Source organism: Synchiropus splendidus, chromosome 14 (assembly GCF_027744825.2).
Source record: "Synchiropus splendidus isolate RoL2022-P1 chromosome 14, RoL_Sspl_1.0, whole genome shotgun sequence".
Taxonomy (NCBI): domain Eukaryota; kingdom Metazoa; phylum Chordata; class Actinopteri; order Syngnathiformes; family Callionymidae; genus Synchiropus; species Synchiropus splendidus.
Window position 1 is genome coordinate 23,756,113 of NC_071347.1, and position 25,337 is coordinate 23,781,449.

Consider the following 25,337-nt stretch of genomic DNA (forward strand, 5'->3'; position numbering starts at 1 on the left):
GTGCTCGCACTTCCTCGTCCTCTCAGATTGAGGAACTAACACTTGCCGCTCCTCTCTGTCGACGTCCTCCTGCCTTCGTTTCACGGGCTGCAGTCATGGTCCGGTCCGCTTCCTCCTGAGCAGAACCGGTCCACTCACAGGTCAGTGCTGCGTCTCTGGACCTGCCGTTGTTTTCCAGAAGGAGGAAGTTCTTCTTCTGCTGGAGCCGAGGGGCCCAGCGGTGGGGCGGGCTCACATCCGGGCCCGAGTTCTGCTTCTCTCCTGACACCCGCGCCGGACCAGATCAAGTGGTGACTCACCGCTGGACTTTCCCTCTCTGACCGCCGCTGCCCTTTCTCTGGAGGCGTCCCTGGCCAGCTGGCTCTGGTTAGTAGCTTTGTCTCTCTGCGACCTTGTGGAGTGTCTTGGAAGTTCTCCTGGACCTCCACATCGCCACGTGTCACCCGGTGTTGAGGTCTTGAGGGTCTCGGTGGGTGAGGGGCCCAGTCTGGGAGGAAACTGGAGTTGTGAGAGCAGAGCAGAACCTGGGCTGCCACAGGTCTCTCCGTGAGGCGTGCCGGTGATCACATGACGGCATCTCACCCGACCCTGCGCCGCCGTCCTGTGGAGGTCAGCCCCTCACCTGAGAACCAGACCTCCAGTGTGGTCAGTGAGTGAGCGCTTCACTGGGGACGCCGCCTGCGAACCAGCGCCTCCCGTCTCCCGTAACCTCCCGTGAGGCCTGGGGTCTGGTTGAGACCGAGGCGGCTCTCACTCTGGCTCCCTGTTGCAGAGATGGCGGCGTGGGAGCAGCACGGCGAGATGACCGAGTTCCGCCGCAGCGTGATCAAGCGCGACATGGAGATGGGCGTGGTCATGACGGTCTTCCGGCAGAGGCTGGAGCGGCTGGCGGTGCAGGTCATCATGGAGACGCGGCAGGTGGCGTGGACGCGCACGGCGGACAGGACGGACGGCGTCCGTGAGTGGCTCCTCATTCGCCCTGCACGTGACCCCGTGACCTCACCCGGGCGCCCTTCCCTCTGTTTCAGTGGACCTGTCCGAGATCCGAGAGCTGCGACCCGGCAGGAACTCCAAGGACTTTGAACGCTTCCGAGACGGCAAGGACAAACACGAGGAGGCGTCCTGCTTCACCATCTTCTACGGCTCCCAGTTCGTCCTCAGCACGCTGAGCCTGGGAGGTGAGCCACGCCCCTTTGGTCACGTGTGGAAATGCTGCGTCATGCTGTGACTGACCCCTCTGTCTCAGCCGACTCGGCCGAGGAGGCTCAGAAGTGGCTGACCGGACTCAGCATGCTGGTGGAGGAGACCCTGGCCGCGCCCACGCCGGTCCTCATCGAGAGGTCGCACACTCACACACGCACGCACCTGTCTCTCTCTATCCTTGTGGGGACCGTCACCTTCCCCCGGCCTCTCCCCCTGAACCAGGAACCCAGTGAGACTCACCCAGTCCAAAGAGGCCAGGCAAAAATGTCCCCACAAGAATAGATGGACCAGTCACACACATACACACACACGCACACTGGGTGGCGCTCCTGACCTGTGGCCCTGGTCTTCCAGCTGGCTCAGGAAACAGATGTATTCCATCAATCAGACCAAAACAAAAAGGTTGGTCTCTCCTGGGTCCCGGGTGACGTGGCGACCCTCTGACGTCTCTGTTTTGGTCCCATCTCCGCAGCCTCTCCATGAAAGAGCTGAAGACCCTGCTGCCGCTGGTCAACTACAAGTCTCCGGGCTCTCGCAGCCTGAAGGACAAGTTCCAGGTCTGTGTCTGCGGCGCCCCGGCCCCGAGTCCAGCTCTCACCTGGGCGCGGCTCTCTCACAGGAAGTGGGCGCCAGGAAAGACTCTCTGGACTTCGAGAAGTTTCACAAACTCTACAACCTCATCATGTTCGAGCAGAACGAAGTGAGCGTCGGCGCCGAGCCCCGGTGACGTCTGTGGCGCTCTAACTCTCTTGTCTCGCTCAGATCCTGGAGGAGTTCAAGAACGAGTCCTGTGCCTTCATCCTGGGGTGAGAGATCACGGCTCATCTCCACCACCGTCTCTCGCTGTCAGCGCTAGCTTGTCTCTGGCCAGGCCACTTCATGTATCTCCAATCTTCTCAGCTGTCCTTTCCTTCACTGTGTGGAGGCGCCGGAGCAGCTCATGTGGAACAGCTTGTGTGTGTGTGTGTGTGTGCGCGTGCGCTTGTGCTTCGCAGCAACACGGACAAGCCGGACGCCTCCACGGTTCTGCTTCTGGACTTCCAGCGCTTTCTCATCTACGAACAAAAGGTAACCGGGCCCAGACTCACCACATTCAGAACCAGACCACCAGCGCCCCCCGCACCTGACACGAGCCGCTGACCGACCCCGGTGTCCCTCAGGAGTCGTGGGCGCTGGACCTCAACAAGGTCCGGGAGCTGATGACCACCTTCATCGACGACACCATGAGGAAGACCAACGACCCCGAGTTCACCGTCAGCGAGGTGACTGACCCTCCGCCCGGACCCTGCTCTGCCCTCCCGCCACGTGTTCCCTGACCCGTCTCTGCTGCTCACCAGTTCCTGGGCTTCCTGTTTTCCAAGGAGAACTCCATCTGGGAGGAGAGGTTTTCGGAGATCAACCACCTGGACATGAACCACCCGCTGTCCCACTACTGGATCAGCTCCTCGCACAACACGTGAGTCGCCCACCCGCCCGCCTGGAGCAGGGCGAGTCCGGAGGAGACTGGAAGGCTGCCTCTCTCCCGCAGGTACCTGACGGGGGATCAGCTCCGGAGCGAGTCCTCCACCGAGGCCTACGTGCGCTGCCTGCGGCTGGGCTGTCGCTGCGTGGAGCGTCAGTCATCCTGTTCTCGGCTCCCGTCGTGGCCCCCAGGAGCCTCTCACCTGACTGTGTCTGTGTCCTCAGTGGACTGCTGGGAGGGCCCCGGTGAGCCCATCATCTACCACGGCTGGACCAGAACCACCAAGATCAAGTTTGAGGACGTGGTGCAGGCCATCAACAAGCACGCCTTTGCCACCTCCGAGTAAGCGCCCGGCCCTCCGCCGCCGGCTGCGGGGCCTCCGCCGCATCAGGCGTCAGCGTGCGCGTCTGCTCCTCAGGTTCCCCGTCATCCTGTCCATCGAGGAGCACTGTCCTCTGGATCAGCAGCGGCAGATGGCTCGGATATTCAAGGAGGTCTTCGGCGACAAGCTGCTGACGGAGCCGGTGGACCAGATGGCCGACCAGCTGCCGACGCCCACCCAGCTGAAGGGCAAGATCATCCTGAAGGTGAGCGTGCACGTGGCCGTGCACGTGAGCTGAGCGAGTCCGAGCACCTGCCTTGACTCTTCCAGCACAAGAAACTGAGCGTGGATGGGGAGGGCCCCAACAAGGAGTTCAGGAAGGGCCAGATGCAGGGGGACCTGGAGATGTGGGACCCCGTCGACCAGGTACCCACACAGCAGGGCCTCTCCGGTGATGACGCCGACTCGTCGGATTTAGAGACGTCTGAACAGTTGGGGAGGAAATCTGAGTGCTGACCTTGTGCTCTCCTGGCAGTGCTGGAACAAACACTACTGTGTGATCTCTGACGACAAACTCTACTACGCCGAGGAGTACGAGGAGGAGGAGGAGGAGGAGGAGGAGCTGAGGAAGGTGACTGCACCAGACCCCACCCGCTCCCCAGTTAATGAGGGGTCCCAGCTGAGCTTGGGTGTGACGTCCGGCAGCAGGTCACCGGGGTCTCCCCTGGCCAGGGCTCGGAATTCATCCATTCATCTCTGTGAGTCCTGCCTCGTGTCGGAGTCTGACCTTGCTTCTCTGCTGGTTCAGTACCAGGACCTGCACCACTCGGAGCCCTGGTTCCACGGCTACATGAAGGACAGCCGGCTGACGGCGGAGCGGCTCATCAGCGAGTTCTGCCGCGAGAGCGGCGGGCGGGACGGGACCTTCCTGGTCCGCCAGAGGGACGTCAACCCCAACGACTACACCCTGTCCTTCTGGTCGGCTCCGTGCTCGCTGCGCTTCGTCCTCGAGCCCGCCCCCGAATGAGCCCGGTGTCTGTGTGTCCAGGTGGAACGGGAAGGTGCAGCACTGCCGGATCCACACGCTGCTGGAGGGGCCCCAGACCAGCTACTACCTGACCCCGAGTCTGCACTTCCCCAGCGTCCTGGCTCTGGTGCAGCACTACCAGGAGAACCCGCTCAAGTGTCAGGAGTTCGACCTGCGCCTCACCCACCCCGTCCCCCGCCTCAACCCCCACCTGAGAGAAGGGTAGGTCAGGTGACGCCGCCCTCCTCCGCCGCTGGCGCCCTCAGCCGTGTGCGTGTGGCCTCCGCAGCTGGTTCTACGGCAACCTGAGTCGCGGGGAGGCGGAGGACTACCTGATGAGGATCCCCAGAGACGGAGCCTTCCTCATCCGACAGCGAGACGGAGATCCGGACGCCTTCGCCATCACCTTCAGAGGCGACGGGCAGGTGAAGCACTGCCGCATCAAGAAGGAGGGCGGGCTCTACCTGCTGGACACCACCATGGAGTTCGAGAGCCTGCTGGAGCTGGTGGGCTACTTCAGGAAGAACCCGCTCTACCGCAAAATCAAGCTGCGCTACCCGGTGACGCCGGAGCTGGTGGAGCGCTTCAGCACGGTGAGGCCCGGCGCCGCTCCGGAGGCAGGGCCCGTGTGACCTGTCTGGTGCCCGGCAGGTGCAGGACTGCGGCTCGCTGTACGAGAGGACCTACGTGGAGCCCAACAGGCTGGAGCTCAGCCAGGTGCGTGCGTGTGTGTCGGGTGTGTGTCGGGCGCCGCCGCTCACGCCGCGCCTGTCCTCAGTCCCACAGCACGGTGCGAGCGCTCTACAGCTACGCGGCGCAGAGGCCCGACGAGCTCAGCTTCACCAAAGGAGCGCTGATCCACAACGTGAGCCGAGAGATGGAGGGATGGTCAGTGGAGACGCACGCACGCGAGCGGCGCGGCCAGCAGGTGTCGCTGTGCTGACGCCGACGCTCTCCGCAGGTGGAGGGGCGACCACGCTGGCAAGCTGCAGCTCTTCTTCCCCTCCAACTACGTGGAGGAGGTGCTCAGCAGTCGGGTGGAGAGCGCAGCGCAGGTGAGGTCACACGGCGGGTCGCGTGACGGCGGCCCACTCACGCGCTGCTCGGCAGGGGCCGGAGGAGAATCCTCTGGGCGAGCTGTGCAAGGGCGTGGTGGACATCTCCAAGTGCAACATCTACAAAGGTGAGTGCGGCGGCTCTCCTGAGCGGGCCCGGGCGGCGTGCAGGCCCTGAGCCGTGTGCGTGTGTCCAGTGAGGACGGAGAAGCACGGCAAGTCCCACGTGCTGACCCTGCAGGACCGGGAGCAGGACAGCGTGCAGTTCGACCTGGCGCCCGCCTCGGTGGAGGAGCTCTTCGAGTGGTACAAGGTGGCCTGGGACATCACGCAGCGCGAGAAGAGCAAGCAGTACAACCTGGAGCACGAGGTGAGTGCCGGCTCGCCGCCGCAACTGACATCACTTCCTGCTCCTGGGGCTCAAGAGTTTGGAGTCTCTTATAGAAAAATACTGAACAATCTTGCGGCCTAAGGTTAGTTTTCATTGGTTTTAGTGTTTCACTTCTTTGTCTGTCTTCCTTCAACGCGGGTCGTAGGAACAGGACTGAAGATTGAAGCAGAAGTAGTCGTAAACACTCAACAGCAGATGAGGCTGTGGCGCGACCGCCACCCTGGCACTCGCCTGCGTCGCCAGGCCGTCACCACCAGGGACGAGTCACGGACTCCACCCTGGTGGTGACACCACAGCAGATCAGTCCAGGCTGACGTCAACAGAGACGAAAACACAGCAGACCATTTCTGTTTGCTTTGATTGGTTGCAGTCTCAGTTGTGCTTTTTATTTCGGTTAACGACACTGAATTACAAGTCTGGCTTTCGGGACATATAATGACCCTGCGGTGAATAAGAGCTTGCATGAACCATAATGTGTGAAGGAAGTCAAACCTGGAGAAGCGTCTGAGAGACTCGCGCCAGACACAGCTTCCTGCCGAGTCTCTTGACCACACAGGAGGCTGTCCCGCCCTCTGCTGGACACCGTGGTCCCTACACGTGCGTGAAGACTTTGCTCTTGTGCACCTCAGATCCGACAGCAGGAGGAGAAGAGGGCGGAGGTCGCCATCGAGATGTCGGACCTGGTGGTCTACTGCCAGCCGCGCAGCAAAGAGAAGGACCGCTTTGGTGAGCTCACGGGCGCCCCCTAGCTCAGCGGCGCGGGGTAGCAACACACGTCTCTTCTCTGCAGACAGCTACAGCTACAGAGAGATCCGCTCCTTCGTGGAGAACAAGACGCCCAGCAAGAGCGGCACGCACGGCTTCCTGCTCTACAACAGGAAGGCGCTGAGTCGCGTCTACCCCAAGGGTCAGCGCGTGGAGTCCTCCAACTACGACCCGTACCCGCTGTGGGCCGCTGGCTGTCACATGGTGGCGCTCAACTTCCAGACCGCAGGTACCCCCGAGGCCCCGCCGGAGGAGCCCAGCTCAGCTTCCCGTCTGCTCCCACTCAGACAAGTACATGCAGCTGAACAGCGCCCTCTTCAGTCTCAACGGCCAGACGGGCTACATCCTGCAGCCGGAGCTGATGCGCCGCGACAACTACGACCCTCATCGTGAGAAGAAGGGGCCCAAGTTCAACATCGTGGTGCGGGTGAGTCTGTCCCGGCTCCAGCTTCAGGTTTATGATGTCACTTCCTGTCCACTGGTCTCTTCTCGTGGCGAGCAGGTGATCGGCGCCAGACATCTGCCCAAAAACGGCCGCAGCATCTCCAGCCCGTTTGTGGAAGTGGAGCTGTGTGGCCACTCGGAGGAGAAGTACAAGACGGCGGTGTTCCGTGAGTGGACGAGTCGAGCTGCAGCCGCGGCGTGACTGACCGCGCCACTCTTCTGCCGCAGGAGACAACGGCCTGAACCCGGTCTGGAGATCCACGTCGGAGCCCATGTGCTTCATAGTCTACGAGCCCGAGCTGACCTTCCTGCGCTTCGTGGTCAACGAGGAGGACATGTTCTCAGACCCCAACTTCCTGGCCCAGGCCACCTTCCCGGTCAAAGGCATCCGCTCAGGTGAGGTCCGCTTCTCTCCGGCGGACGGCGGCTGACCTCTGCCGTGTCCTCGCAGGCTTCCGCTCCGTCCCTCTGAAGAACGGCCACAGTGAGAGCCTGGAGTTGGCGTCGCTCCTGGTCTTCGTGCAAGTGCAGCAGGCCGAGGTGAGGGACCCGGGACCCGCCCCCCGCCGCCCTCCCTCTTAACCTCCACCTCTCCTTCTCTCCTCCTCCAGAGCGCAGCGGAGGAGCTGTACTCGTCGTCCGGCCAACTGAAGAAGAGCAGCTCGGAGGCCAGCATGGCGCCGCTGCTCTACAGCTCCCACGGCAGCCTGACGCGAGGCTCCGGCGCGCGGCAGGAGCAGCTGCTGAGGCATTACAGCACCAGCGAGAAGCTCAAGTGAGGCTTGCGCTCCCTGCCGCTCAGGTGGCGCCCCGCTGACCTCTGACCCCTGTGTGTCGCAGGATGCCGGAGAAGAAGACGAGCTACTCCTGACCGGCGCTGCGCCGCCTGTTCACGCTGGTCCTAGTTTTAGTATTTATTCCTGATCACGTCTGACAGCACAGTGTCTCTGCCGTGTGAAGTAAACCTCGATGAGACGCAGCACGAGTGTGTGTGTGTGTGTGTGTGTGTGTGTGTGGGGGGGGCATCTTCAGGTGAGCACACCTGGGTGGCTCATCCACCCAGAGTGGAGCACAGTGACGCATGAAACCATGCTGGTCCGCACCTGGAGCTCAGGTCCAGGGGCGGAGACTCCTCAGACTCCAGGGTCCGACTGCGCCAACTAGTGGCCAAGTAAGTTCTCACGTGATGCAGCTTTACAGACCCCAGTGAGGTCCTTCCAGAGCGGGTCTCCAGCTGACCTGCAGAGGGTCCAAGGTCTCAGCCAAACACGGCTCGTCCGGCGTTCAGAAGCGGCTGTGGTCAGTGGCGGCAGAAACACGCTCCAATCCGCGAGTCACGTGACCGAGGGCGGCAGCGAACCAACAGCGAGTCACAGACGGTTGATTTTTATTTGAAATGATTTCACAAGTCAGCTGCGAGGATCAGTTGTGGACGAGCCGGAAACCAACCGTTCCACAGGATCACGACGGGACCGCACGAGTCCTCCACAGAAGAACTCACATTCATCGCGCGGGAACTCAGTCACATGATCGATGTAAAAAGAGCGCTCGTTTGTAAACACGATTCAGAGTCGCCGTTGACTAACAAACACAAATAAATAAGTAGAGGATCGATGGCGTTCACACAGGAACCACGCGGCGCAGTCACGTGACTGCCCGCCTTCCCAACCCTGCTGCGACACGAGTGACGTCAGAGGTTCGGCCGGGTGGCAGCAGCAGTGCCAGCGTCCACCGCTGGGGGCCGCTGTTGCACTAGGAGAACCCAGATGAGAAGTGACTTTAAAACAACGAAGGTGAACATCCGGTGACGTCACCGTCCTCGATCTCCTTCCTTCTTGGCTAATCTGAGTTTCATGAAGCGTCAACTGGTTCGAGCGTGACGTCACTCCGATGACTCAGCAGAGTTGACGGAAGACCGAACGAGCAGTTTACGCGCGTGCCGTCTCGTCCCCGAGCGCCGAAACAGTCACGTGACAGGAAACAGGAAGCGTGAGTGCGTGTGGTTCAGTCTCGGTACGGCCACACACGCGCGCACACACACTCACACACACTGCTGGACGGCGTCTCGGTTCAGTCAGTGTCAGTCCCTCAGCATGAGTCAGCACTTCTAGAACAAACCGACGGAAGTGAAAACACGAGACTCAAACGTGCAAAATAAACATGTCGACTTCAGACGACCTGAAGCAGGAGAACAGAAACCGGATGTTCCGAGATTACAGTGCAACTCCGTGTCAAACAGCCACAAGGTGAGGGGCGGGGCTATGTACACCTGTATTTACATGTCCAGGATATGAAAGAGCACGAGGTCGCGCGGTCCGAGCCGAGCCGAGCCGAGCCTTCAGGCCACACACAAACCGTAATGGCACAATAAATAGAAACGGAACGACAACCAGCCGAGTGTAGTACAGCCAGCAGGTGGCGCTGGCCGAGCCTGCGGCAGGGGAACGTCTGAGCCAGCTGTGGAGGGTCCCTGAACAGATATGGCGCCCTCTTCAGTTGGCTTGCTGCAGGAAGGTCACGTCACTTCCGAGTGAGGTGTCGGATCAGAACCAAGACGTAGAAAAGCGGGGCGGTGCCAGAGACCAACAGTCCTGGACGCCACGCACCGGTGGCAGATCCACAAAGTTGGGGGAACGCGAGGACAGATGACAGTTCTTCTGCTCAGCCGATGGTCCCCACAGAGCAGGAGACAGGAGGAGAGCGCAGCCTCGGGAGTCCAGAGAGATGGAGGAGGCTTCTTCAGTCATCCAGCAGTAGCACGTATGTGTGTGTGTGAGAGAGAGAGAGAGAGAGACAGAGAGAGAGAGTGTGTGTGTGTGCGTGTGTGTGTGGGTGCAGCTGGATCACCAGGCCTCTGTGTAGCGAACATCAACTTCCTTCAGGTTTGGCAGTTTGGCCTGCAGAACACAGACTTGCTCAGAGCTGCAGTGCATGTAGCAACATCCTTGTGTGGACCAGTCTTTGACTGGACACTGATCTTGTGAGGACATTTTGGCCAGTCCTCATACAGTTTTGTGGGTGAAAACGTCAAAACAACTGGGTGATTCTCCCTGGGTTCCGGTTTAGTTCAGGTGAGCCATGTGTTTTGGATGGAGAGGTCCCCACAAGGGTAGAGAGACAAGTGGGTGCATGTGTGTGACCTCACCTTTAGGTCCTCGTATGTGTCTGCAGTCAGCTTGGTGCTGTTCATGTTTAGACTGCACAGACTCTTCATGGCTACGACAGTGGACAGAGGTTAACAGCGGTGTGTGTGTGTGTGTGTGTGTGTGTGTACTCACAGCTGAGCGCCAGCAGTCCAGCATCAGTCACCGGAGTCTCACAGAGGTTCAACACCTGCAGACAGGCCAGATGTTCTGACAACAGCCGAAGCCCAGCGTCCCCAAACTGTGGAGGAGGAAGAAAGAGGTGTGTGTGGGCTTCTTTATCCTACTTTGTGGGGACCAATTCTTGACAAAACACTGGATGACTTTGTGGGGACAGAGTCCTGGTTCAGGGTAGCCAAGGGGTTTGGAAGGTTAGGTTTAGAGGGAGAAGCTGGGGAAAGGGTGACGTCCAAGAGAGGTCCTCACAAGGACAGAGAAACGTGTGTGTGTGTGTGTGCGTGTTACCTGGGTGGACCACAGGTTCAGCTGCTTGAGTGAGGGCAGCTTGATCAGCTGCTCAGCACAGGCACTCGTGACGTTGGTGAAGGCCAGACTCAGGTTCTCCAGGTTTCCGAAGGAGCCGGAGCTGAGCAGCCGGGCCAGGTCGGCGTCCTGAAACACCAGAGGGACCCAAGTCAAGTCCGCGGCGGCCCCTGTGTGTGTGTGAGCTCTCACCGTGGACTTGGAGGGCAGCGTCAGCCGGGTGGGGCCTCCTTTCCTTTGCTGAGGGAGACAGCAGGGGGCAGCGGTGAGCAGACGTGAACACCAGTTCAGTCCAAGAACCAGAGTGATGTCACACAACAGCTCGAACTCCAGAGAACATCTGAGAGCTTCCAGGGTTACCAGTCCGGACCGGCTGCGCGGCGGGTCACTCACCAGCTCCTTCAGCTCCCGCTGCCGGTCGCACAGCTGCTCGTACATGAGACGTCCAGTCTGGCTGCTCTCCAGAGTGGAGATGATCTGCAGCTGAGTGTCCTTGTTCTCGATGATGTTGTACTCCAGCATCAGACACAGGATCTGCACACACCAGCCACGTCATTCTCCTCACACGCCTGTAGAGCGCCCCCTGCTGCTGACGCCACCGCCCGAGAGCCAGGCCCCGTGTGCAGCCGGGAGGGTGAGGAGACCCAGCAGAAGCCGCAGCGCCCCCTAGTGTGGCTCACCTCCACCATGGTCTGGTTCCCTCTCAGCGCCAGCAGCATGCAGGGGCCCAGCTTGTTCTCAGCCAGGGACAGAAGGAACTTCTTGGTCTTGTAGCAGGAGCCCATGAGGATGTGGACCTGAGGAGAGAGCGAGTCAGAGCCACCGCTCAGGCGTGTGTGGGAGCGAGCGGGGACGCGCACCATGCTCGCGAAGAGCTCGCCGTCGTCGTCGCAGGCCACGCCCCCTGGACTGTAGAGCTGGAACCAGCCGTCTTTCCCGGAGCGGACACTCAGGAGGCAGGAGTGGACCTGGATGGACAGCAGTCAGAGTGGGACCTGCCACACACTCAGCGCCACCGCCACACACTCACCTCCTGTCTGGGGTCCTCGGCGAACCTTTGGATCACATACTTCAGCTCCCTGTCAGGAGAAACCGCGTCAGAAGCAGCACTCAAACCCAGACGGCGCCCGGCATACTCACTTGGTGAACTTGGCGTGAGCAAGAGCCCTGCGAGAGAGAGAGGGAGTCGGGTCAGAACCATGAGAGAAACTCACACGCGACGATTCCACCGCCCAGCAACAGATGAGCCGTCCAGGCCATGACGCTCCCGGGTCTCGAGCTGGGACCCGGGTCAGACCTGCCTCAGCAGCTGCGCCCCTGCAAGTGCCTGTGTGTTCTTGCACGTCTATGCTTGACACTGATCTGATGGGGACATTACGGTGAGTTGTGAGGCTGAAGACGTCAAAATAATGGGGTGACTCTCACTGGGTTCTAGTCTGATCCAGAGCCCTGGCTCAGGTTAGTCATGTGTTTAGGGTGTGTGTGCGTGTGTGTGTGTGCGTGCGTGTGCGTGCGTGCACTCACTCCTTGGGGAAGGGGATGGGCTGCAGCAAGCTGGCCAGCGCCGGTCTCCAGTCCTCGTAATCGGACCTGGGACAGAGGGGAAGGTGAGAGGCGGCAGGACGTAAACCACTGACGCGGTACAGCGGCGGCGTCACGTTACAGCCAGTTAAGTGACGGCGTCTCGGTGACGGAGCCGTGTCTGCGATGCTTTGTCAGAGCAACGTAATGAGGATGCTCTGTCACTCACTCTCACTGACTGGGCTCCACTCCTGTCGGCCCTGGGAGTCACATGACCAGGAGGCTCTGGAGCTGGAACAGCTCAGACCGGGACCTCCTGGTGATGTGGACGAGGATCAGCACCTCCGGGTCTGAGACCGAGATCTCACACAGCCTCACGTGAGGATGGACCCCCGGAAGCTACCGAGCGCGCGGAGCAGCAGGGAACTCACAGCATCTTGAGGATGAGGGCGAAGCAGCCGAGGACGCGGTCCGCCTGGGCGGGCAGCTGGATGGACAGCGTGTTGACCGCCGGACTGACCAGCAGACAGTCGATCAGGTTGGGCTCGCCGTCGCCGCCCGAGGGCCCAGACTTCCTCTTGTTGTTGTTGTTGCGCTCCAACTCCACCAGGATCTCGCTGGAGTTGACCACGGAGGGGGGCGGGGCCACGGCCGGGGGAGGCGGCGGAGGAGTGGCGCTGACCGAGAGAGGGGGCGGGGTGGGGGGCTCCGGGCGTAGCAGGCGCAGCGGCATGGGAGGCTTCCGCTCGTTCTGCTGCTGACAGCCGTTCCGGATCTCCTTCAGGCTCGGGGAGTTGTCGCGGCTGTGGGGGCACCAGGGGGGTGGTCAGAGGGGGGGTTGGTGGCGGGTGTCACACGCGCGCGCACCTGTTGATGAACTCCTCGTAGCAGGAGTAGATGGCCGCCAGACACACTGCCACCAGGTTGGGTAGGACCCGAGGGTGAGGGCACTGCCCCGTGGGCCCGTGCATGCTGCAGCAGAGGTCAGAGGTCAGGCGCAGCCTGGGGGCCAGAGCCGGTGCCTCACCTGTGGACGAACTTCTTCACCACCTCCATGCCGGCGTTGAGCTCGTTGAGAGCCAGGATGTACTCCTGCGTGAAGAGGCGCAGGCGCGGGCACTTGCCGAAGTCCTGCCAGCCACAGACAACAGCCGTCCGCCATCTTTGTCGTTTCACCAGGCTGGTGCGTGTGTGTGAGTCGGGTGTGTGTGGGTCTCACCATGTTGTGCTTGAGGATTCTCTGGACCACAGGAGTGAAGACCTCGATGACCACCATGGACCGCGGCCGCTCTCGGCAGTGCTGCGACACAGGCACCGGCTGAACCGTCTGCACCCGCGTCTGGACCCGCCACCCGACACTCACCTTGCAGAAGAACTCGCATAGGTCCGGGGGCGGGTGGTTGTTCTCCAGGAGTGGAGCGATCGCCTGAAAACACATCGACGGTGTCGGACCAGAACCCAGAGCGCGATGTCGCTCACAAGTCAACTCACCACGATGATGTTCTCGTGGTCCTGAGGGCTGAGGCTGGAGTTCTGTCGGGGGGGTGGGGGAACAAGCAGAGGTCAGAGGTCGGCCTTGTGACCCGCAGTGAGATGCGCCTACCTCGGCCAGCAGGGTGGAGATGATGTGCAGCGGTGCCTGGTGGATGGACTCGTCCTGCAGCGGGGAGGTCAGGGCCATGTCCACCAGAGCCCGGATCTCCTTCAGGACCACGTCCCAGCGGCTCGGGTTACTCAGGACCTTCCGGTACTTGTAGATCTTTTTCTGAGAGTCACAGAGGAGCCGTGGCGTGAGAGGGAGAGAAAGGAAGGGGGCGGACGAGAGGGGAAAAACAGTCCACACCTTCCACTGCAGAGAGTGAAACCACTGGTCCCTCTGGTAGCTGTTGGCAGCCTGTGGCGAGACACACACACACACACAAACAAGTGGCTCAGTGAGACAGACGGCAGCGAGTCCCTCCGTTCACAGGTCCACTTTCACACTCTCAGTGGGCCCCCGGTCCTTCTTCCTCCACAGACAGGAAGTGATGTCGGCTATAGTATCAGGGGTGGAGGCGCCACAGAGTCGCGGGGCTTCCACAAGATGAGGAGAGCCACCACCAGACCGGAGCAGCTGACCGATCGGTTCGATCCGGACAGCCCGCCCTGGCAGGGGCCGGCCATGTTTGTAGTTTCTCTCTCGCCGAGGCCTGCGGTCCTGGGTTGGTGACCTCACCTGGAGCAGGACGGTTCCGCCCGGGAAGCTGAGCTGGACGCAGTACTTGGGCGCGTTGTCCCAGGACAGCAGCTGCAGGTCCTCAATGGCGCTGTAGGACAGCGAGGTCTCCATGTAGCCGGTGGGCTGCAGCAGAGGAGGAGATGTTAGCGTGAGGAACACCACTGTAAACACAGCTCTGCACCGCGTCTCTCACAGCCGTCACTGACTTCCATCACACGACGGAGACCAGTCAACAACATGGTGTCCCAGTGACGAGCCGCACTGGTTACCGTGGCAACTCATCTCTTCATTCTTCTAAACTCTTGTTCTCCTGCTCTCTGTCTGCTTCTGCTCTTCATCATCGCGGAGGAAGAGGAGGAGGCTGCAGCGTCGCCATGGAAACAAGGAGCTGTTTAGTTTCCAGGGAGAAATAAGAACGAGATGAGGAGGAACCACGATGAGGAAGGTTCCTCCTGATCACCAACAGGAAGTGACGCGCTAAAACCTTCAACCTCATCTGTCGCTGGGCCACACCGACACATGATACCATACGGGTGGAGGAGGAGCACTGAAGGGAGCCAGGTCACCAGGTTGGTCCTGACTCGGCGGGGCCCACAGACCTCGGGCCAAATCTCCTGGCCTGGTCTCGGGGGGTTCCGGACCTCACGGTCACGCCTGGACTTCCCACTCATCCTGTCCACGGTTTACCAGCAGTCACATGGGCGGTGACGTGGCGGCACTTGGCGGAACTGGACTCTGGACTCAGCGGTCACTTCCCTCTCTGCTGTCCAGCTTCTGCTTCTGACGAGGAACTGGACTCCAGACACACCCGGATCAGATCCACCACGACCAGGTGACAACCTCATTGTGAGAAAGTCATCCAGTTGAAACTAGAAAGGCACTCAGAGAGCGCAAAGCTCGGCCAAGTCAATGAATCAGCTTGCACCTGAGAATGATCTCATCAGTCAGTGCTGAGCCCAACTGAGCTAGCAGATGCTAACATGCTAGGTATGCACGCGCATGTGTGTGTGGGCTCCCAGTCACCACATGCAGATAATAAAGCAAAAACTCCAGGAACCAGACTGGGATCCGGATCACTCCTCCAATGTCCCCACGTTTCCTGGACCTGTCATCCAAGTGCCTCCAGCGTCTTCCAACTCATCTTCCCACAGACAGACAGAGGTGCCATGAACCCGCCGGAGCTCTGATGTCGGAGGCTGACGGAGGGTTCTGACTCCACAGACTTGCTGGAGACTCGTGTGTCAACAACAACAACAACAACAACAACAAGTCGGTGTTGTGTCGTGGCTCCGCTGACCTGCCGCCAGGAATGTAGCGCTGCGACGACAAACGCCTTTGAAAGGCTGAAGGTTTGACGCCCTGATGCCAACGTGACCTCCAGCTGCGAGCAGCATCTTCCCTGGTCATCACCGGGCCAAGATGGTCCGTCAGACCCTGGAGCGGTGCGCCACAGCGAGGGGTGTCAACGCTTTGATCTGCTGCACGAAGTTTCTCACAGCAAAACATCAGCGCAGAGGGAGGAAGTGTGAGGTCTGTGACGCAGACCGAAACCGAGCAGGAAGCCAGACGCCCTGAAGCTCCTTCACCGACGCGGCTGCACTCTGACTGACAGGTGAGGAGGAGGGCTCTGGGACCGGTTCTGGTTCTGACCCAGCTCAGTATTTACTGGTCCACTCTGGACATCCGCCCCACAAGACAGCTGGGGAGACAAGATTAGAACTGCGTGTGTGTGTGTGTGAGGTAACTACCCTCTTCATACACGTCGTGCTGCGCATTAAAAACAGGACCCACTTCAGAGGTCCGACCCGTCTGGGCTCCATCAGAGAGCAGAAACCTCAGCCCGACCAGACGGAAACAAAAGTGGTGTCTGGACCGAGGTTCGCGTCAGCCGCCCGCCAGACGGCACACCCGCCTCTGTTGGGGGTGTTGGTGCTGGACGCGCTCTCTGGCCGCACGTGACTTTGAGGACACACAAGACTTGTCCGCACTTTTCCCACAAAGGGGTCAAATGTTTGGTGCTGGTGTCAAGAGTGGGAGTTGGAGAAGTGGGTCAGCGTTGTTCAGCTTCTGGTTCTGGACAGCAGCCACTCACGCTTTGGTTTCAGTGCGTGAATCTGTGGAGAACAAGTGGAGGACGGCAGTGTCCCCCAAAACAAGCAAAGCGAGCTAACGCTAAGCTAACTCTACGCTCACGTGACCCATGGTGACCAGGGAAAAGAGCGGAGCCAGAGGACAAGCTACAGGGCAGCGGTGGCCTTCCTCCTCAGCCCGGCACCAGATGGTTTTGGGGGGAGGGGGGGTGAGACATGTGACCTAGCTGCTGCAGCCTCAGTCCTGAATCTGGCTCCAAGAGAAGTCTGCAGTTATGATGCCTGACACTGTGAGGTCCTCAGAGAAACGCTGGAGGAGAATCTGCGGGAGGTTCGGCTCCAACATCGAGTCAAAAACAGGAAGTGATGTCACCTGACGGAGACCGTCAGAGGTCCACTTGGCTTTGTCATTCCCAAAAGATCACCGGGTTCCTGTCCCCCCTGACCCCCGCCCCAGATCAAGCGAGCAGAAGCACAACTCACCGTGGCCGAGCTGAGGCTGCTGTCCGTCAGGGTGAGGTGGTGGGGCTCCCACCGCCTCAGGAACTTGGAGGTGAGGATCTTGCTGAGGAAGGTGCGGGGGTGCTTGAGCACACACACCTGGATGTCCCCCTCGTGGAGCAGCTTGTATCGCATCCCGCTGCTGCAGTGATGCAGGCTCCTCCTGCACGGCCCCGCGGCCACCCGCGCGTTGTTGTTGTTGCCCTCCGACATCTCCGCCAGCAGCGGCTTGTTGTCCTCGCTGGGGTAGAACTGCTTGTTGTGGAGCTCGTTTCCACCTCCGCCGTTTAGATCCATGGCTTCCAGCCTGGCCGAGGGTTCTGGTTCCGGTCGCGAAGCTTGCTGCGCTGGATTCACGGCCGACTTTCAGCGAGGCTTTTTATGATCGCGTGTAAATAATCCACCATTTTCTCCCACAATGGGCCGAACCCGTCCCCCTGGCGAGCGTCTCTCGTCTCTCGCACCGAGCGTCTCAGTCGGTTCGGCCCATGGCCTGCTCCGATCCGGCCGCTCCGCTTCGAAGATCCGCCGCGAGAACCGCGCACAGGAGGCGGGAGGCCAATCCAAATGGCGGCCGAGTGTCCTGGCTCCTTGGTGGGGGTCTGACTGGCTCGGTTCCGCTGGTTCCTCCTCCGTCTCTCGGTGAGAAGAACCAGCTTTCTCCGCTGCGCGCTGCCGATTGGTCGCTGCTCGTTCATGTGACACCGGAGTGACGTCAATAGGGAGGCGAGCGGATGAGCGACTGAAGGCCCCCCTCCCCCACACCCTCTCTCTCTCTCTGTCACACGCACACGCACAGCAGAGCAGAGCGGCGGCGCCAGGTGAGCGCGGAAATAAAACAAAACTCTGTCTTTCCTCACATTTCCGGTCACACGCCAGACTGAGCCGCTGGTTTCCGGGTTCATGCACTTCTATTTCACGTCTCTCGTGACGTGACGTCACTTGGTTTCAGCGGCTCCAAACTCACTCCATGTTTTCCTCCTTCTGAGAACGCGCTCGCCCGCGACGCTCATCCTCTCTGAAGAGCATGTGGGAGCAGGTCCCAGAGTCCTCCCCAGAGTCCAGGAGGGAGGCACCGGGCTCTGCCCCGGGGGCTCTGCTCCGAGTCTCAGCTGACGACGGCCTGGTCTCTCACGGAGGGACCGCAAAGCCCATCGTGTCCCTGAAGCCCACCCAGAGCGATGAGGTCACCGGTGTCCCGGGCAACCCAGTCGCAGGACCAGGAGCTCTCCAGAGTCTTGGCTGGCAGCGAAAACAAGACTCCTCCAGGAGTCTTCTTTCCATCCCGCACACATTCCCCCACCCGAGGGGAGCGCAGCCCAGCCTCCGCCCGGACGAGTCCCAGCCTGCCGGGTCGACCCGCGACACACACTCACGCCAGGGGAGCCCCAGGTGGAGGGGGCACAAGGCTCCAGACACTGGAGCTGCTTGGTCCAGGGGTCTCTAGTGAAGACTTCAACTCTTGACCTGGACACAAGAGTGTGGACCAGCAGAGACCAGCCATCAAAGCACGGCAAGCTGTAAAAACAACTTTATTGGATGGACAGTCAAGTGATGGTCTAAAAGCATGGAGCTTCTCTGGAGTCCGTTGTGACTTGCTCCTCCATCGACTCGTGACTGAAGTGCCAGTGAGGGACGAGCGGTGAAGCAGTGAAGGGATGAATGAGTGAGGACTGAAACATCATCATGTAAAACCACATGTTTGTTTCCCTGGGTTTTCTGTCGTCGTGAGTCTCAAAAACACGGACCACCACCCGCCTTGGTTAAGATCAAACTGCTATTGCACAAAACCGCGAAGAAACTGGACAAACCTGACCGTCTCTCCTCAGCTGCCCCAAAGTTCCCAGGCACCCCCCAGCGCGACCCTCACACCCGGATGCGGAACATTCCCTGGCTCAGCTGCAGGCGGAACAGCCGGCAGTTGGCAAAGCGCAGAGCGACGCAGGTCGTCTTGGACAGGTCAGTGGGCAACATGGGTCGGGTGCGGTGCCACGTCCCCGAGCTGCGCCGGAACTCACGCACGTAGTCGAAGCTGGTGCCTGCACGGGAAACACCAGGTCACACTCTCCAGGCTCCACAGCAAGGACTCCGCCCAAGACCGGTACTGACCCGTGTCCAGGTCCCCAACCACGTAGACGCTGCCGCCGATGGCCACGGCGCCGTACACGAAGGACGAGCTGGTCGGGATGCACAAGCTCTGGTCGTCCAGAAGCATCCACCTGCAGCACAGCAGAGGTCCAAGTGACGCTCCAGCACCGTAACAAAGATGGCGTCTGCAGCAAGGAGGTCCCCCTCCTGGCCTGGCCGGGGACTAGGACCAATCCCATTCCTCACCCTCAACACTTCATGACCTCACACTCACGTCACGCGCCATTGGCTGCCGCGGTGTGTCGCGTTTCCTGTGTGTTGGGGACGTTTAGGAAACGGTAGCTCCAGCGTCTCTGCGGCCTCTTGCACGGGTGATGACCATCTGACTTGGTTTGGTCAACCCACAGAGGGGAAGCTGTTCTGTGGCGATCCATCCGTGAGGTGTGTCGCCGCTCGCGTTAGCCTGGATGCTAACCAACTCTTGTTGGCGTCGGCGCAGAACCCAGTGTTGGGGTGAGAACTGGGACTGGCCCGTCGTGTCCGTGACCCCCGCCTGGGCATGCTAGGGCTCAACAGGGTGGGTCAGACCCACCTCCTTATCTCGTCGTGGTAGAACTCCGATTTGCAGGTCAGCATCTGCCGCTCGGCCGGGTTCTCGTTCTCTTTGCTCCGCACGCCGCCGAACACGTAGAGCTCCTGACCGACGCCGCACGCCACCGACCCGAAGCTGCGGACACAGACAGACGCTGGCACCAGGCCGGAGGGCTCAGGGGGACCAGACTGTACCGGCGCTCCTTCAGGGGGCACAGGCCCGTCCATTGCTGCGTCCTCGGGTCGAAGCTCTCCACCGAGTCAAAAAGCTTCCCGTAAGAGCCGCCGCCCATGGCGTAGATCTTCTTGTTCATGGCAGCGTAGCAGCCCACCTGAGGACAGGAGGTGAGGTGAGGTGAGGTGAGGTGAGGTGAGCTTGAGTCGGGTCGGGTCGGGCCAGGCCGGGCCGGTACCTTGCGGATCATGGTCATGCTGGTTTGGGTCTTCCAGCTGTTGGAATGTGGGTCAAACATCTCCACGGTCAGCAGCTCGCCGTCCTGGTTCTCTCCGCCCAGCACGTAGATCAGCCCGTCCAGCTCCACCACTCCAAAGTTCTGACGCGCCTGAACACACCACGGTAGCTCCTTACAGAAGAATTGCTGGACGGTCGGGTCGGTCCAGAACCTCGCCCCACTACACTCATCCAGCCCATCAATCATTAGCCCTCTCTGCTGCGGGTGTGGGTGAGGAAACCTTCAGCTTCTGCTGACTCAGAGCAGCGCGCTGGCGCCACCTGCTGGTGCGTAAGGCTCCAGCAGCAGGGACCGTCCCCAGTCGCTGAGTAGATGCTGTGCACCCGAACCGGCAGTTTACCTTTCTTTTAATGATCAAAATAGTTGACATTCAACATTGTAATCTTTACATTGCACCTTTTTTGATCTGATATTGCAGTTGTTTTCATCCGGCACTACTGAATCAATAATCATGTCACTGCCTCCGACACGGGACGAGTGTCTGGGACTGATTTGTTTCACACGGATGTAGAAGCAGCAGGAGTGAGCTCTTCTGCCCTGCTACACACTTTCACTGAAGGACCCGATGGCGTCACTAACACTCGCGTGTGCGTGCGTGCGTGTCACTAACTTCCGGCAGCCGAGCCTGCTCACCTGCAGCATGGTGGGAATGGCGCTCCAGCTGTTGGAGTCCGGGTCGTATCTCTCTCCCGAGTCCAGAACCCGCTTGCTCTCGTCCACGCCGCCGAGCACGAACAGGAAGCCCTCTGACACCACAGACACACAGGGGTCAGACGGGGTCGCTCGAGCCGCGGAGCTCTGAGGTACTGACCCGCCACGACGGCGCCGTGACCCAGTCGCGCCACGCTCATGGGCTGCAGGTGGATCCACACCTGTCTGTTGGCGTCGTACAGCGGACACATGCAGCGCATGGCGGCCGAAGCTCTCCTGCTCCTGCGGTGCACAGCAGGCGGGTCAGCGAGCGCTCTGGGACCATGGGCCCGGCCCTGTCACACTCACGTGCGCTCCTCGCCTCCCACGACCACGATGCACTCGGAGTAGCCGCGCGGTTTGAAGGCCGACAGCAGGTCTGCTCCCTGCAGCTGAGCCGAGGTCTGGCAGAAGTCCCGCACCAGCTCCCGCATCAGCGGCTCCCCCATCGCCTGCCGGGAGAGGACGCAGCAGAGATGAGCCCCGCCCGCGGCCTCCGTCGTCGTCGTCGTCTCACCTGCTCCCTCAGGTAACTGGCGTCCAGACCCTGCAGCCACACCGACGACATCACTTCCCGCAGGTGGACCTGCAGACAGCAGCAGAGCGGAGTCTTCAGCTTCAGTCTTCTCCGGCACCGCGCTGCGGCCTGACGGCACCCACCCGCCGCTCCTCCGGGTCCTGGGCCCACCAGCGCACCACCGCCTCCAGGATGTGCTTCTCGTTGCCCACGTTGAGCTTCTCCATCGACAGAACTTCGCAAAGCCGGTCGGGAGGAAGCTCCCGAAACTCCTCGGTCTGCGACACGTCCCGAAAGTGGGTCTGCAGGAAGTCGGTGGCCACGTGGTGGACGTGGTTGAGGCAGTAGTGGTGGGAGAAGAGCCGGATGCCCAGACAGTTCTCAGCTGTGATGAGACTCTCCAGGAACTGGCAGCACAGCAGCTTCAGGTCGGTCATCAGCAGCAGGTCTGAGGCCTGGACCATGTCCTGGATGGTGTCCTCGCTCAGGCTGATCTGGACGCACGACGCGGTCACACACACACACCGGACCGGCTTCTGACTCGGGACCACTCACCTCTCCGCTGAAGATGAAGTCGAGAATGTGCTTCATGATGGCCATGGAGACGCCCTGCAGCTCGATCCTGTAGGGGGAGCCGTCGGCCTTGGGAGGGTTGTAGGTCAGCTTGGTCCTGGAGCCAGACAAAAACGCACCGTCTCGGGAGTCCTGACTCGGCAGGTCCTGACTGGACCTACCTGATGTAGGGGCTGGCAGCAGCCAGGATGTTCTTCTGCACCGGAAGCTCCTGACCGTCCACAACCAGCACAGCGTCCTGGAAGCTCTGCTCCTGCCGGAAGACGCGCAGCACGCGGAGGAGCTTCTGAGAGTGCTGCGGGTCGGAAACCTTGGAGGCGGCCTCGCTGGGTCCACAGTGAGGCATGTTTGGGCAGGTCACGGTCCCACAGCTGCCGCCTGAGCATCAAGCAGACAGACTGTCACCATCATCTCAGAAACCGATGCAGATGGCTGCACTTCCACTGCCAGCCAGCGGCGGCGCTGTGGCATGGAGGCAGCCCGACCAGACACGCTGTCCGTCTGCGCATAAAGACAGAAAACCCGCTTTCAGACCTCCTCTCCGTCGCCCCGTCCCACCTCCAGTCACTCGCCGGGAAGCAGGTGAGCAACTGCTGTCGGGCCGGGTCCAAAGAGTCACGCAGACCTCGGGAGTCTGTCGCGGCTGCAGGTGAAAGCTAGGCTAACGGCGGAGCAGCGGCGGCCCCGGCCGCACTTGCTGCTGCTGCTGCTGCCGCCGCCGAGAGGGAGAGAGAGCGAGAGAGAGCGAGAGAGGAGCCGAGCCGAGCTGCCGAGCGCCACACTCTTCATGTGACCCGAGCCGAGACCTCCCGCCGCGTGTGAGCGCAGCCTTACCTGGATTGGAGCGAGGCGTGTCGGGCTACATTCGGTCTCCCAGATGACTGGAGGCGAATATGTTGCAAGAAGACGCGAAGACATTGTGTGTTGCGTTCAGGGACGGTGGTACAAAAGGATGTTTACTCGCGGCGCCTCCTCGGAGCACGTGTTTGGCGGTTCTGTTTGGAAGAAGCGGGAACCCTCCTGATCTGCGGGAACGTCTGAGGATCGCAGCCGTCCGGTTCAGAGGAGCGAGGCTCCAGGCTTCAGGTTCCCCAGACACCGTTTATTAGTTCCCACGATTGTCCCGCATTTGAACGCAGCACCAACTGGGTGGGCTCGGCTGCGATCCAATAGTTTACCGTAAACTCCTCTCAGCAACCCGTGCGTGAGCGTTTAGTCGTGAACTGACTCGCCACCGTGCGTTATTAGCGACTGGTGTGTGTCAGGGAAATAATATCCCGCCATTGGTTCTTTCCCGTGTTTAGTTGTCGCGCGCAGTCGTTCAGGTAGGGAGTGAAGAGTCAAATGGAACGCGGCGCTGTGGCCTTCCGTCGAGGCGGCGGACGAAAACAGGCGTTTCAGGTGGCGCGACTGTGGGCGTGACCTCGTGTTGCGGCTGTGCGCAGGTGCGGGAGGCGGAGTCAGGAGCGCAGGATGCGTCCCGCTCACGAGCTGTCGCCCTGGATCCAGAAGCTGATCCTGGAGTACGATGAGGCTGCGGCCGAGCACAAGCGCACCTTCAAGGCTCAGGTCATCTACGTGGACCATCTGAGCCCCTCGCAGGTGCACCTGGCGCCGGGCCCCACCGAGCTGCTGTACGTGTCCGACGGCGAGGTCCACATCCCGGCGCTCCTCACGCCGGAGGCGGCGCAGCTGCTCCTGGAGATGGAGGAGCGCGAGTGCCTGAGCAGGTTGCGCTTTGCCACCGTCCACATCCAGAAGGTCAAGTTGCTGTTCTACGCCGACGCCGAGGAGACCAGGAGCCGCTTCTACCTGACGGTGGGGAGCATGGCCACGCTGTGCATCGTCCCCCGCGCTGACGTCGTCCCCAGCTGCAGCGAGCTGCCGGCCGTCCAGAGGAAGATCTCCAAGGTGTGGAGGCGGAGGTTCGTGGGGGACGAGGCCGTCTGCCGGGACAGCCAGTCCCTGATGGACCTGTCCCAGCTGCTGTGGGAGTGTGAGCAGGACTCCCTGAGCTCGCTGTGTGTGGAGATCCGCGACCGGCTGGAGGGGGCAGAGAAACCCCCCGCCGGCCCGCACACCTCCCCACAGCCGCGGAACGCCCACATGACCCACTGGGACGCAGACCGGATCCGCTTCAAGAACGCGCCTTCTTTCAGTGTCCCGGTTAAGTTCCTCCTCATGCCTGACCACTGTGGGAGCAGTGATGGCCGCCGCCCTCAGAGCCTGGAGCCCCCTGACAACACAGAGGTACCCCGGAGTCCCGAGGGCCGCCATACTCCCCAGACCCGCCGGAGTCCCGAGGCCCACCGGAGTCCCCAGACCCGCCCTACTCCCGAGACCCGCCGGAGTCCCGAGGCCCGCCGGACTCCCCAGGCCCGTCAGAGTCCCCAGACCCGCCTGAAGACTGTCTCTGAAGACCTGTTGCAGGAGAGCTCCCTTCTGAGGTGCGTGTTGCCCCGGATCATGCAGGGACCTGCGGCTCATCAGTGGGACCTTTTTCCTCCACCGTGGGAGACTTCATCATCAAGTGATGCCTCCGGAGACGACGGCCCCCGACTTGGTCCCTCTGCACCTGGACTTCCTGCAGAGGTCTCGCAGCCTAGTGACCTCCCACCGTACCAGGATCTCCAGTCCTTCAGCAACACGTCTGAAGGTCCGGCTGAAAGCCAGACTCGGCCCTCTGTCGTGGAGCCGGAGGAAGAGCAGGTGCACAGTGGTGAGCTGCGAGTGGAGGGACCGGGGAAGAGGAGCGGTCCTGCAGCAGAGGGCCCACGGACCCGGGCCGGCGCCAGTCCCCTGGCCTGGATCTGCGAGACCCCGGACCACCCGAACGTGGAAGACGGTCCGGAGCAGGCCCCACAGGCCCAGCCGGTCTCCAGCCAGGTCACGCAGCAGAACATGGAGGACTTCAGCCGCTTCACAGTTCCCGAGTGGCTGCAGCGCTGGGCCGTCCAGTACCTGCTGCCGAAACCGCCCTGACCTTTGACCCTAGTTCTGAGTCTGAGTTGGCAATGTTTGTGTTTGGCCCCAAATAAAGAAAACAAATGTTTACAAACTGGTCTGGAGGATTTGTGGACGGTTGTGACGGGCCCTGACGCAGGACTGTTAGTTTAACTGGACTCATGCAGTTTATCCTCAGACTGGTGCTTGCAGCTGTTCGCACTTGTTCCCAGCCGTAAACAGGAAAACAAGGCTCAGCAGCGCCGCGGCGGAGTCCATGTAAGGAGAAGCTGGGCGCCGCCGCCGCCGCATCCCGAGGACGTCCCGAGGAGTCCCACGGGTCCAGGCGCCGGGCCGAACGACCACGCTGCGCGTCACGTGACCCGAGGATGAGGCGGAGATCCCGGCTAGCTGGGACAGCGCCGCCTGACCTCGTGCAGGAGCTGAGGGAAGCAGCGAGCGCGCTCGACGGCACTATTCCAGTTTCCGGGTCACGAAGCGTCATGCGGGGCTGGGCTCGGTGCTGGCCCGGCGCCAGAGGTCCAGTGTTGTGATTGCAGCGTGTTTGCTTGTTCTCCGTGTGTGAGCAGCGTCCGCGGACGAGGATCTTTCAAACATCACATCAGGACGTTTATGCATGAGCTGCCCGGAAATTTCCCAAATAAACACAGCTCGGTTCGACCTGGGTGGGCAACGGATCAAGAGCCGATGAGGGAGCGCGCCGATTGGCCGCTGGGCGGGATGAGACGTGAATTAATGCGGGTGGGCCGAGTGTTTATGATGGGCCATTTATTTCTCCAGCAAACATTCAACAACTACCCTCAAGTCCCTCACGAC

General features: G+C 61.0%; 4 protein-coding genes across 12 annotated transcripts; 2 read left to right on the plus strand and 2 right to left on the minus strand.

Annotated features, from left to right (window-relative positions):
• Nucleotides 1–7,651, plus strand: plcg2 (phospholipase C, gamma 2). Of its 6 annotated transcripts, none has more exons than XM_053886090.1 (32): nucleotides 1–366; nucleotides 773–958; nucleotides 1,029–1,178; nucleotides 1,247–1,340; nucleotides 1,558–1,605; nucleotides 1,676–1,760; nucleotides 1,823–1,903; nucleotides 1,966–2,009; nucleotides 2,199–2,271; nucleotides 2,364–2,465; nucleotides 2,541–2,659; nucleotides 2,732–2,817; nucleotides 2,890–3,007; nucleotides 3,084–3,252; nucleotides 3,318–3,413; nucleotides 3,523–3,618; nucleotides 3,796–3,965; nucleotides 4,036–4,236; nucleotides 4,304–4,607; nucleotides 4,666–4,731; nucleotides 4,793–4,902; nucleotides 4,976–5,069; nucleotides 5,125–5,197; nucleotides 5,267–5,439; nucleotides 6,090–6,186; nucleotides 6,251–6,454; nucleotides 6,513–6,652; nucleotides 6,728–6,836; nucleotides 6,898–7,065; nucleotides 7,121–7,209; nucleotides 7,281–7,444; nucleotides 7,510–7,651. In XM_053886090.1, the coding sequence occupies exons 2-32, from the start codon at nucleotides 775–777 to the stop codon at nucleotides 7,538–7,540; spliced, it is 3,738 nt and encodes a 1,245-aa protein (XP_053742065.1). In that variant the 5' UTR covers nucleotides 1–366; nucleotides 773–774; the 3' UTR covers nucleotides 7,541–7,651. The 6 variants fall into 6 exon arrangements, 4 of the variants coding, with proteins under 4 accessions (XP_053742065.1, XP_053742066.1, XP_053742063.1 ...); XM_053886091.1 differs by having other exon boundaries at nucleotides 6,513–6,646; XR_008416577.1 differs by lacking the exon at nucleotides 7,510–7,651 and having other exon boundaries at nucleotides 6,728–6,840; nucleotides 7,281–7,429.
• Nucleotides 7,329–17,385, minus strand: cmip (c-Maf inducing protein). Of its 2 annotated transcripts, XM_053886104.1 has the most exons (21): nucleotides 16,608–17,381; nucleotides 14,032–14,157; nucleotides 13,660–13,710; nucleotides 13,420–13,581; nucleotides 13,308–13,349; nucleotides 13,180–13,242; nucleotides 13,036–13,116; nucleotides 12,844–12,947; nucleotides 12,684–12,788; nucleotides 12,248–12,619; nucleotides 11,820–11,885; nucleotides 11,436–11,462; nucleotides 11,326–11,374; nucleotides 11,156–11,263; nucleotides 10,976–11,092; nucleotides 10,689–10,829; nucleotides 10,488–10,535; nucleotides 10,278–10,424; nucleotides 9,948–10,053; nucleotides 9,815–9,885; nucleotides 7,813–9,566 (listed from the first exon to the last, which is right to left on the minus strand). In XM_053886104.1, exons 1-21 carry the CDS (start codon nucleotides 16,920–16,922, stop codon nucleotides 9,513–9,515), a joined length of 2,355 nt encoding a protein of 784 aa, XP_053742079.1. In that variant the 5' UTR covers nucleotides 16,923–17,381; the 3' UTR covers nucleotides 7,813–9,512. The 2 variants fall into 2 exon arrangements, with proteins under 2 accessions (XP_053742078.1, XP_053742079.1); XM_053886103.1 differs by having other exon boundaries at nucleotides 7,329–9,566; nucleotides 13,036–13,242; nucleotides 16,608–17,385.
• Nucleotides 8,796–24,655, plus strand: acd (ACD shelterin complex subunit and telomerase recruitment factor). Its single transcript, XM_053886128.1, has 3 exons — nucleotides 8,796–8,915; nucleotides 9,950–10,074; nucleotides 23,003–24,655. Exon 3 carries the CDS (start codon nucleotides 23,031–23,033, stop codon nucleotides 24,537–24,539), a length of 1,509 nt encoding a protein of 502 aa, XP_053742103.1. The 5' UTR covers nucleotides 8,796–8,915; nucleotides 9,950–10,074; nucleotides 23,003–23,030; the 3' UTR covers nucleotides 24,540–24,655.
• On the minus strand, nucleotides 18,003–22,944 carry gan (gigaxonin). 3 transcript variants are annotated; one of them, XM_053886112.1, is made up of 13 exons: nucleotides 22,092–22,944; nucleotides 21,719–21,935; nucleotides 21,540–21,654; nucleotides 21,128–21,478; nucleotides 20,985–21,053; nucleotides 20,777–20,919; nucleotides 20,589–20,710; nucleotides 20,411–20,523; nucleotides 19,718–19,867; nucleotides 19,500–19,636; nucleotides 19,306–19,440; nucleotides 18,735–18,844; nucleotides 18,004–18,664 (listed from the first exon to the last, which is right to left on the minus strand). In XM_053886112.1, exons 2-13 carry the CDS (start codon nucleotides 21,901–21,903, stop codon nucleotides 18,492–18,494), a joined length of 1,803 nt encoding a protein of 600 aa, XP_053742087.1. In that variant the 5' UTR covers nucleotides 21,904–21,935; nucleotides 22,092–22,944; the 3' UTR covers nucleotides 18,004–18,491. The 3 variants fall into 3 exon arrangements, with proteins under 3 accessions (XP_053742088.1, XP_053742087.1, XP_053742086.1); XM_053886111.1 differs by having other exon boundaries at nucleotides 18,005–18,664; nucleotides 22,392–22,944; XM_053886113.1 differs by lacking the exon at nucleotides 22,092–22,944 and having other exon boundaries at nucleotides 18,003–18,664; nucleotides 21,128–21,473; nucleotides 21,719–21,752.
• Nucleotides 24,656–25,337: the final 682 nt, after the last annotated feature.

Bases quoted from the DNA above. Each gene is read 5' to 3' on its own strand.
- plcg2 (XM_053886088.1), top strand. From the start codon at position 775: ATGGCGGCGTGGGAGCAGCACGGCGAGATGACCGAGTTCCGCCGCAGC. The intron at 3,966-4,035 runs GTCGGCTCCGTG...CTGTGTGTCCAG, and splicing joins GACTACACCCTGTCCTTCTG to GTGGAACGGGAAGGTGCAGC. The intron at 4,903-4,975 runs GTCAGTGGAGAC...CGCTCTCCGCAG, and splicing joins AGCCGAGAGATGGAGGGATG to GTGGAGGGGCGACCACGCTG.
- cmip (XM_053886103.1), bottom strand. From the start codon at position 16,922: ATGGATCTAAACGGCGGAGGTGGAAACGAGCTCCACAACAAGCAGTTC. The intron at 13,711-14,031 runs GTGAGGTCACCA...GTCTCGCCACAG, and splicing joins GCGGAACCGTCCTGCTCCAG to GCTGCCAACAGCTACCAGAG. The intron at 11,264-11,325 runs GTGAGTGTGTGG...CTGTCCATCCAG, and splicing joins CCGAGGACCCCAGACAGGAG to GTCCACTCCTGCCTCCTGAG.
- gan (XM_053886112.1), bottom strand. From the start codon at position 21,903: ATGCCTCACTGTGGACCCAGCGAGGCCGCCTCCAAGGTTTCCGACCCG. The intron at 21,655-21,718 runs GTAGGTCCAGTC...GTCTGGCTCCAG, and splicing joins GCTGCCAGCCCCTACATCAG to GACCAAGCTGACCTACAACC. The intron at 18,665-18,734 runs GTCAGTACCGGT...TTTCCCGTGCAG, and splicing joins GGTTGGGGACCTGGACACGG to GCACCAGCTTCGACTACGTG.
- acd (XM_053886128.1), top strand. From the start codon at position 23,031: ATGCGTCCCGCTCACGAGCTGTCGCCCTGGATCCAGAAGCTGATCCTG.